This window comes from Drosophila obscura, unplaced genomic scaffold (assembly GCF_018151105.1).
Source record: "Drosophila obscura isolate BZ-5 IFL unplaced genomic scaffold, ASM1815110v1 contig_187, whole genome shotgun sequence".
NCBI lineage: Eukaryota > Metazoa > Arthropoda > Insecta > Diptera > Drosophilidae > Drosophila > Drosophila obscura.
This window is the reverse complement of record NW_024542775.1, coordinates 1,588,709-1,598,006: the sequence shown is the minus strand read 5'-3', so window position 1 is coordinate 1,598,006 and position 9,298 is coordinate 1,588,709. Positions and strand designations below refer to the sequence as shown.

General features: G+C 54.2%; 1 protein-coding gene across 1 annotated transcript; it reads left to right on the top strand.

The window, feature by feature from the left end:
* Positions 1-2,394: 2,394 nt before the first annotated feature.
* Positions 2,395-7,485, top strand: LOC121404191. The gene is made up of 3 exons (XM_041593418.1): positions 2,395-2,590; positions 3,677-7,107; positions 7,246-7,485. The coding sequence occupies exons 1-3, from the start codon at positions 2,395-2,397 to the stop codon at positions 7,483-7,485; spliced, it is 3,867 nt and encodes a 1,288-aa protein (XP_041449352.1).
* The last annotated feature ends 1,813 nt before the right edge of the window (positions 7,486-9,298 follow it).

The following is a 9,298-nucleotide window of genomic DNA, read 5'->3' as shown; positions in this document are numbered from 1 at the left end:
CGCGCTCTCGCGCGCTTATTCACCACGCTGGCGCTCCCGCCCACGCTCACGCTCCCGCTCTCGCCGCCGACAGCCCTCGGCAGCTGGAGTACAACCGATCGAGCTTCAATTCGCAATTCGCTTCAACGCAAAACGGACGTTTTTGCTCGCGCTTATACATATACACAGACAGAACACACCCCCGAAATATATATTAGAAGAACCCGGACCTTAACGCCTTTTATCTTTGGGAACTGATCTTGGGACTCTCTGGTGGACACCCTGAGACGCCTCTACGCTCAAATCATTGGTCCTTCGAGCCGGATACTACTGCTTCCCCAAAAGCTTCTCCAGCCTTCGAGCACGGCATCGCCTTCACCGCACCAGGGAATCACAAGATAAGTACGCTTGCCTTCTTTACCATAAACCGCCTCCATTTAGCGGTTTGTGCTCCAGAGAAAATTCCGCGAGTTCAAAGTGCCGCGACCGAAGTACATATATATAGTCTTATATATGTACTCTCGCCATCTCCGTTATCCGTGTCTCTTCTTCTTTCGACACCGCCATATTATCGGCGATTCCTACCGTTCTCCCGTCATTCCGCTTCAACTACCAGTGATACGGTAGTTTTTTCCGATTACTTGTGTCTGTCCATGATTTGCGGACAAATTAAAACCAAAATAAGTGCATTCCGCGCATATGTATGTACGCACATTCAAGCCCATAAGAGCGGCTTGCGTACATACACACACATCTACATCCGTGTCTCAACAGGTGCATTCCAGCACGACCCACCCCAATCAAATATACCATGGCACACTCCAAGTGCAAGTGAATTCACACACACATACACTAATATTTCTTCAGTGCGTTCCATTCGCGGCCTACCCCAATAATATATACATTGGCACGATCCAAGTGCAAGTGAATTCCCACACACCTACATTGATATACAGGTCTCCAAGAGCATTCCATCCGCGCCCTACCCTAATACAATATACACTGGCACACTCCAAGTGCCAGTGAACACACACACATACCAACATATACTCATTACAGCAGCAATAAAAGTATCCATCCAGCTACCTGTGTTTTCTTAATTAAATTTATTATTTATTTTATTTATTTATTTATTACATTTACTGGCATAGTTGGCTCCCAACTATATACATACATACACACATTCAACAAAAATACCAAATAATTAAATACCGCATTCCACCACTCCGCGCAAGTGCCATATTTGAAAATCCGCGATTAAGTGAAATTCGTGCCCTCCAGCCACTTTTCGCAAGGTCCCAATTTCTCCCACATTCTCCAGAGTCCAAATTAATTACTCGCGACCCAGGCACGGCGCATTTTCCGTAATTATTTGGCAATTTACATTACAAATTGGCAAATTGTGTTGCGTGTGTTGATATTTTTTTTGTTCCGAGAGTGAGAGGTGGCCCAAAAAAAAAAAAAAACTTATCGGCATCCGAACCCGGTGTTCATCCGAATAGAAAAAAAAAAAAATTAGTTAAATTATTAAATACTCCGACTACGTCCAAGAAAAACCTCCGAGTCTTTTTGTTCACAAACAAAAAAAATATTTTTTTTGTTTTGACAAAGAAGTTATTGTTGTTCCGTTTCTGTGAGGTGTCCGTGCCTGCTTCCAGTGATTCCGTCCATCCGATAGTAACCCAGTTCCGCTCACGACTGCGTCAAGGGGTAAACGGAGGAGCATCGCACAGTCAATATTTCCAAATATTGCTACTCCAGTGTGACCGTTCCTCTCCTCAGCTCGGCTCAATATAGGGTCACTCATTGTTTGAGATTTCTCACCTACAGGTGACCTCAAACAATCCGAGTCGTTCCGATTATTGCCTTCCAGCTAGCTTGAGGCCTTTCGTCTGATAGTCCGTGTTTGGGTTACGGGTGTTTCCTGACGGTTCCGAGTCAACTCTATTCAGACCAGTCTGCAGTCCCTCACGGACGTCCAAAAAAACCGATTTTTTCTTGCGTGGGTCCTTTTAAATTATGCCAACAGGTCACAAGGACGGCAAACAACTTTTGCCTGTGACCTCGTCCAACCGGCTACGCACCTCGTCCGCCTCCGGAACTACTCCGACACAGCCAATCAAGGCATCCCTCACTCCGAGAGCAGCCAGTAGCAGCCCTGCTACAAGGACCAAATCGGTCCTATTCCCGTCTCCGGTGACCCTTAAGGTTCCATCGGTGACTAAACAGGATCCGAAAGGCTGCATCACTAGTCCCGTCAGCTCTCGCCACTTCACCACAATGGCTCAATCCGCCACCTCTGCCGCTCGGACCAAATTGGTAGCCGCCATTGGCCGACTCTCCCACCTGGCAGAGCGTATCACTTCCGCCCCATCCGCCTCTCTGTCCGAGGTCCGCCGAGGCCAAATCCTCAGCATGTGGACGGACGTCGAGGCCGAATACAAGGCCTGTTCCGCGGTGATGGCTGACGAGGATCCAGAAATCCAAGCGGACATCCGGGAAACATATGGCGAATGCTATGGGGTGTTTGAGCAGTGTCTCAGCGACCTCAATGCCCAGCTGGCCCCCTCCGCAGTCCTTCCTCCCGCACATCCAGTCCAACAGGGCGGCTGTCGACTGCCTCCCGTCAATATTGAGGTTTTCGCAGGGGACTACGTCCGCTGGCCCACTTTCCGGGATCTGTTCACCGCGGTCGTGATAAACAATCCAAAGTTATCTCCGGTAGAGAAGTTATACTACCTCACCGAGAAGACCAGGGGCGACCCAAAGGCCATTGTAGAAAAGTCCCCCCTCACGAATGACGGTTTCGAGTCCGCCTGGTTGGCTCTCCGCAGCCGATATGAGAACAATCGGCTTCTGGTGACCAACCAAATTAACATTCTCCTCTTCTTGCCCCGCGTAACTTCCGAATGCAGTCGGGCTTTGAAGGAACTTCAAAGTACGATGCAGGGAGTCCTAAATGCGCTAGCGGTCTCCAACGTTTGCACGGACAATTGGGATAGTCTGCTGGTAACTATCTGCGCTTCAAAGTTGCCGAAGCTAAGCCGCGCCTTATGGGAAGCGTCCGTGACGGACAAGAAGGAAGTGCCGCCCTGGAAGGAAATCGACTCCTTCCTCACTCAGCGCTATTTGACGCTCGAAGCTATTGAGAGCGACCCTTCCACTTCCCGAGTGGCTACGAATCCGCCACCCTCCCAAGGCGGCCAGAATCCATCCACTTCTTGCAGCCGATCCAATCCATTCCGGTCGCACGGCAGTTCGGTGCCGAACAAGGTTCTTTCTTTCAAGAACCAAGTGAGTCCGAAGAAGAGGACGTGTGATCTCTGTTCCAAGGAGAATCACCCGATCCGACTATGTCCGCGCTTTCTCAACATGTCCGCTGATGCACGTTCCAAGTGCATCAAGACAAGACAGCTGTGCCTAAATTGCTTCGCAAGAGGCCATCAGCTTCGCGACTGCTCAAGCAGCCACAATTGTTCCACTTGTGGAGCCAGACATCACACGCTTCTGCATCGTTCCGCGCCTCCGTCCAACATGGCGGCTTCGACATCCGCCCAAACCCCCAGCGCGTCCGATTCTCAGCCCAACGTACAGAGCTATTTCTCTTCCAGCACAAGTACCGTTCTTCTGGGCACAGCACTCATTAATATTTGCCACCTGGGGACCAATTTCCGTGCCCGCGCTCTGATCGACTCAGGCTCCGAAGCGACGTTCATCACTGAACGCCTCTTTAACATCATTAAGCCACCGTTCGAAGCTATCCAGGCTCAAGTCGCGGGTTTAAACCAAACCGTAGCGGCTAAGGCGCAAAAGCGTTGCCACTTCATGATCGGGGCCGCCTCCAGGCCGGGCCTCAAGATCGAGACCACGGCATATGTTCTGCCTCAATTAGCAGGCAACCTTCCTTCATATCCGATACCGCAGCACTTCTTGGATAACCTTCCAAACCTCCAATTGGCAGACCCTTCCTTCCACCGAAGCTCGCAGATTGATGTGCTTCTAGGCGCTGACATCCTTCCTGCTATCCTGCTGAGCGGCTTCCAGTCTGCCATTTGTGGCTCGCTGCTGGGACAAGAGACCATCTTCGGATGGGTCCTATCCGGTCCGGTATCAGCTGACTCGGCTCGGACGGTTTCCGCCTTCACCACGAAGCTCTCGTTTAATTCGGATGTCCGACTCGAGAAGCTTCTCACCAAATTCTGGGAGGTGGAGGACCTTCCGGGGAGACCGACGAGCGAGTCCGATTCAGTGTGCGAGGAAAACTTCCTCCAGACCACTAAACGAACCCCCGATGGGAGATACGTGGTTACTCTCCCTTTCAAGTGTCCAGAAAAAGTCGAGCTAGGCCACTCCAGAAGCGCGGCCAAGGCCCAGTTCCTTAGAAACGAGCAGCGGCTGCAGCGGAACTTGCCGCTCAAGAAGCAGTACGACTCCGTCATTCAGGAGTATTTAGAGCTCGGCCACATGACAGCGGTTACACCTAGTCATGATTCCGGCCATTTCTACCTGCCACATCACGCCGTGTTTAAACCCGACAGCACCACAACCAAATTGCGCGTAGTCTTCAACGCCTCCAGCCCGTCTTCCAACGGGAAAAGCCTCAACGACACGTTGCATGCTGGGCCAGTCCTTCAGTCTGACTTGACCATGCAAATCCTGAGGTGGCGCGTCTTTCGCTACGTTTTCAATGCCGACATCAACAAGATGTATCGGCAAATCCAAGTGGCTTCCCAACACACGCCCTATCAGCGAATACTGTTTCGCGACCGTAACGGGGACGTGTGTGACTACGAGCTCACCACTGTCACTTTCGGAGTCAACTGCGCACCGTACCTCGCCCTCCGCGTCCTCAAGCAACTCGCACAAGAGGTGCGTCCACAGCTGCCGATGGCAAGCGTCATCCTGGAGAGCGACATGTACGTGGACGACGTGCTCGCTGGTGCTCACTCTCAGTCTCAGGCAATTTCCGCCATTGCTGAACTACGCGAAGCACTCGACTCTGCAGGGTTTCCGCTCCGAAAGTGGACAGCTAACCATAAGGGCGTCCTGCGCGACATTCCAGTCGACCACTTACTCCGCGCTGACTTCCTAGAGCTGGAAGAGAGTAGCATCGCTAAGACGTTGGGAATCCGATGGCAAGCCAGTGCCGACGAGTTCTTCTTTTCGCCTCCCGCTTTAAACGAGCGACAATCCTGCACGAAGCGCAATGTGCTGTCCCAGATCGCGCAGCTCTTTGATCCAGCGGGATGGCTTGCCCCCTTCGTCGTCCAAGCGAAAATATTTATGCAGGAGATTTGGTTGAGAGAGTTAGGATGGGATGACGTCCTTCCTAACGATCTGTCTCAAGCCTGGGAGACATTCCTGAACAGCTTTCCGGCCATCCAAGGGATCCGCATTCCGCGGTGGTTACACGTCTGTCCGATGGCCAAGGTACAGATTCATGGGTTCTGCGACGCGTCTCAACGTGCCTATGGGGCAGCGATCTACGTCCGAGTTGAGCGTCCGCAGGGCATTGTGTGTACCCTTCTCACAGCCAAAACCCGCGTTGCCCCCGTGAAAACAATCTCGTTGCCTAGCCTCGAGCTGTGCGGAGCTGTCCTTCTGACAGAACTCTCCGTGGCCATCCTTCCTCAAATGCCGCTCGACGCCAGCCAGGTGTACTTTTGGACCGATTCCACTATTGTGTTGGCCTGGTTGAACAGGCCGGCATGTGATTGGACCACCTTTGTAGGGAATCGAGTCGCCAAAATCACTCGCTGTTGGCCCCGCGAACGATGGAGCCACGTCCGATCCGAGGACAACCCGGCCGACCTCGCCAGTCGAGGGCTCGGACCCACTGAACTGGTCGGCAATGACATGTGGTGGCATGGCCCTGCGTGGCTGCGTGGTCCGCAGTCGGAGTGGCCTTGTCCACGAGGCTCAATCCTTGAGACCGACTTGGAGAAACGAGCCGTCAAGGTTCACCACGCCACTGACACAGCCTCGGACATTCTCAGCCGATTTTCCGAATTCGGACGCGCTCTGCGCGTGATCGCCTACGTTCGGCGGTTCGGCCTGCGCGTCAGAGGGCAAGCAACGCCAGTCCACGTATCCACAGAGCTAGACAATAAAGAGGTTGCTGCAGCTCTCCAAGCTGTCACCATCACGACCCAACGCTCCCATTATACGGCGGAGCATCGCTGTCTTGTAAACAAGCAGCCACTTCCGACTACGAGCTCTCTTCAGAACCTCAATCCGTTCCTGGACCAAAACGGAGTCATGCGGGCATGTGGCCGGGTCCGAGCCTCGGCATCCATGACCTACAATGAGCGGCATCCAATCCTGTTGCCACCCGCATGCCTCCTGGTTCGCCTGCTGGTTCGATTCACCCATCACGTATCCCTACATGGTGGGAACCAGCTGGTCATCCGCCTTCTCCGGGCAACATACTGGATCCCTCGACTACGTCACGTCGTGAGGTCAGTAATCCACTCCTGTAAGGTCTGCGTCATCCAACGCAAGCGACTCCAAACCCAATTAATGGGCGACCTTCCTTCCTCACGAGTTACATTTTCGCGGCCGTTCACATACACCGGAGTCGACTTCGCCGGGCCGTTCGACGTGAAAAGTTTCACAGGACGCGCCTGTCGCATCTCCAAGGGGTATGTGTGCGTTTTCGTTTGTTTTACCACGAAGGCCATCCATTTGGAGGCTACGTCCGACTTGTCCACCGACACGTTCCTAGCCGCCTTCGCCCGGTTCGTCGCGAGACGAGGCTGTCCCCACGAAGTCCACTCCGACAACGGGAGGAATTTTGTCGGCGCATCCCGCTCTCTGGCTGTGGACCTTCTCGAGGCCCTCCGCACTCGGACCTCCGCGGTGTACAGCCAGCAGGGGCTCACGTGGCGATTCATCCCTCCAGGGGCCCCACATATGGGGGGCTTATGGGAAGCGGGTGTGAAGAGCTTCAAGGCTCTTTTCCAACGGTCGATGTGTAATTCCAAATACACATTAGAGGAGTTCGCGACCTTTCTCTCCAAGATTGAGGCATGCCTTAACTCGCGACCAATCTCTCCTATGTCTGAGGACCCAACTGATCCGTTGGCCTTGAGCCCAGGCCATTTCCTGATTGGTGGTCCGCTACTATCCGTGGCCGAGCCAGAAATACAAGCGAGCGCCTCCTCCATCCTAAACCGCTGGCAACATCTCAAGGCTCTCAACCAGCAATTCTGTTCGCGCTGGAAGACAGAGTACCTGCGAGAGTTGCACAAGCGCAACAAATGGCAGCATCCGACAAGAGACCTCGAGGTTGGAGACCTCGTGGTGATCAAGGAGGAGAACATCCCCGCTCAGGAATGGCGTCTCGGCCGTGTGCAGAACGCGTATCCTGGAGCCGATGATAAGGTCCGTGTGGTAGACCTACTCACGGCCCGCGGCCTTATCAAGAGACCGATCACGAAGGTGGTTCTGCTGCCTATGGAATCGGATGTCCTGTCCACCTACTCGCGCGGAGGCTCCGATTCATAAGCCTCCGTCCCTTTGTTCTGCGTAAATCCAACGTAGTTATCCGTACCCGTATCCGTATCCGTATGCCAACCCATGCCAGTTTGTTACTAATGCTCCGGTGATTCCTTTCTTTCATCCTAGTTTTTTCCAGAAAGTAGATATGGCCCCGCAGACCGCATCACGTTCCCGATCCAGCCGCAGGTCGGATCGCACGAGGGCACGAGGGAAGACTTCCTTCCAGTGTCGAGTGTGCCCCGGAGTTCACCCACTAAGGAACTGCCGGAAGTTTATCCGGTTGAGCGTCGAGCAGAGGCTCCGAGCCGTCCTTCTGCACAAATACTGCTCGAACTGCCTGGCTCACGAGCACTCGGGCAAGGACTGCCGCAGTGGAGACCTCTGTAAGGTGTGCTCCCGGAACCACCACACTCTGCTCCACCTGCCCGGGGGGTCTCGGCGCCCTGCTGGACCCTCTTCGGCTCCGTCGACTTCACCCGGGTCTCGGCGCCCTGCTGGCTCCTCTTCGGCTCCGTTGACGTCACCTCCGTCTCGGCGCCCTGCTGGTTCTTCCTCGGCTCCGTCGACTTCACCTAAGTCTTCCCGCGCCAAACCACGACCTCGTCTTCCGGTCAGCCGCCCTGTCGTCGGAATTCCAATCCCGACCGCAAACTCCTTGCTCCAGCACCGGAGCATCAACGTCCTCCCGACGGCAATGGTGGTCCTCGCAGGCACCAAGATGATGAGTGCGCTGATCGACCCCTGCACGCCGGTCAGCTGCATCGACGCCGAGGTGGCTAGGGAACTGAAATTGCCCACTACCTGCATCGGGGACGAGCGGGTGTGCACCGCCATGATCCGGGCGAAGACAGGAGATTTTAAGGCGGAGGCAGTCTTCAAGATCGAGCCCCGTCTGCGCATCCGTACGCCGATCCGTCCACTGAGCGACACCGTCCGTGCTCGCTTCAGCGACTTGAAGTTGGCCAACGAGGAGTTCCACAAGCCTACCACCATCTCGCTCGTCTTGGGTGCAGATTTGTATCCAAGGGTCATTCAACCGGGGTTCCTCGCCCGCGCAGACGGTCTTCCCGTGGCTCAAAGCACGGTGTTTGGATGGATCGTGTCTGGTGCGTGCATGCAGACGTAAAAAATCTTTGCATTCCTGCAAGGGGGGGGAGAATGTTCAGAGTGAGGATGGCGCTGGCGGGGCAACCGCTTGTGGGCATTCCAGCCACACATCGCTGTTAGCGTTCCAGCTACCCAAGCGGTCGCCCTCGCTCTCGCCCTCGTACTTAAGAGCATTTTTCCCCCCGGCGACGCGCTCTCGCGCGCTTATTCACCACGCTGGCGCTCCCGCCCACGCTCACGCTCCCGCTCTCGCCGCCGACAGCCCTCGGCAGCTGGAGTACAACCGATCGAGCTTCAATTCGCAATTCGCTTCAACGCAAAACGGACGTTTTTGCTCGCGCTTATACATATACACAGACAGAACACACCCCCGAAATATATATTAGAAGAACCCGGACCTTAACGCCTTTTATCTTTGGGAACTGATCTTGGGACTCTCTGGTGGACACCCTGAGACGCCTCTACGCTCAAATCATTGGTCCTTCGAGCCGGATACTACTGCTTCCCCAAAAGCTTCTCCAGCCTTCGAGCACGGCATCGCCTTCACCGCACCAGGGAATCACAAGATAAGTACGCTTGCCTTCTTTACCATAAACCGCCTCCATTTAGCGGTTTGTGCTCCAGAGAAAATTCCGCGAGTTCAAAGTGCCGCGACCGAAGTACATATATATAGTCTTATATATGTACTCTCGCCATCTCCGTTATCCGTGTC

Bases quoted from the DNA above. Each gene is read 5' to 3' on its own strand.
- LOC121404191 (XM_041593418.1), top strand. From the start codon at position 2,395: ATGTGGACGGACGTCGAGGCCGAATACAAGGCCTGTTCCGCGGTGATG. The intron at 2,591-3,676 runs GTCGACTGCCTC...TGATCGACTCAG, and splicing joins TCCAGTCCAACAGGGCGGCT to GCTCCGAAGCGACGTTCATC. The intron at 7,108-7,245 runs GTGGCCGAGCCA...AACAAATGGCAG, and splicing joins TTGGTGGTCCGCTACTATCC to CATCCGACAAGAGACCTCGA.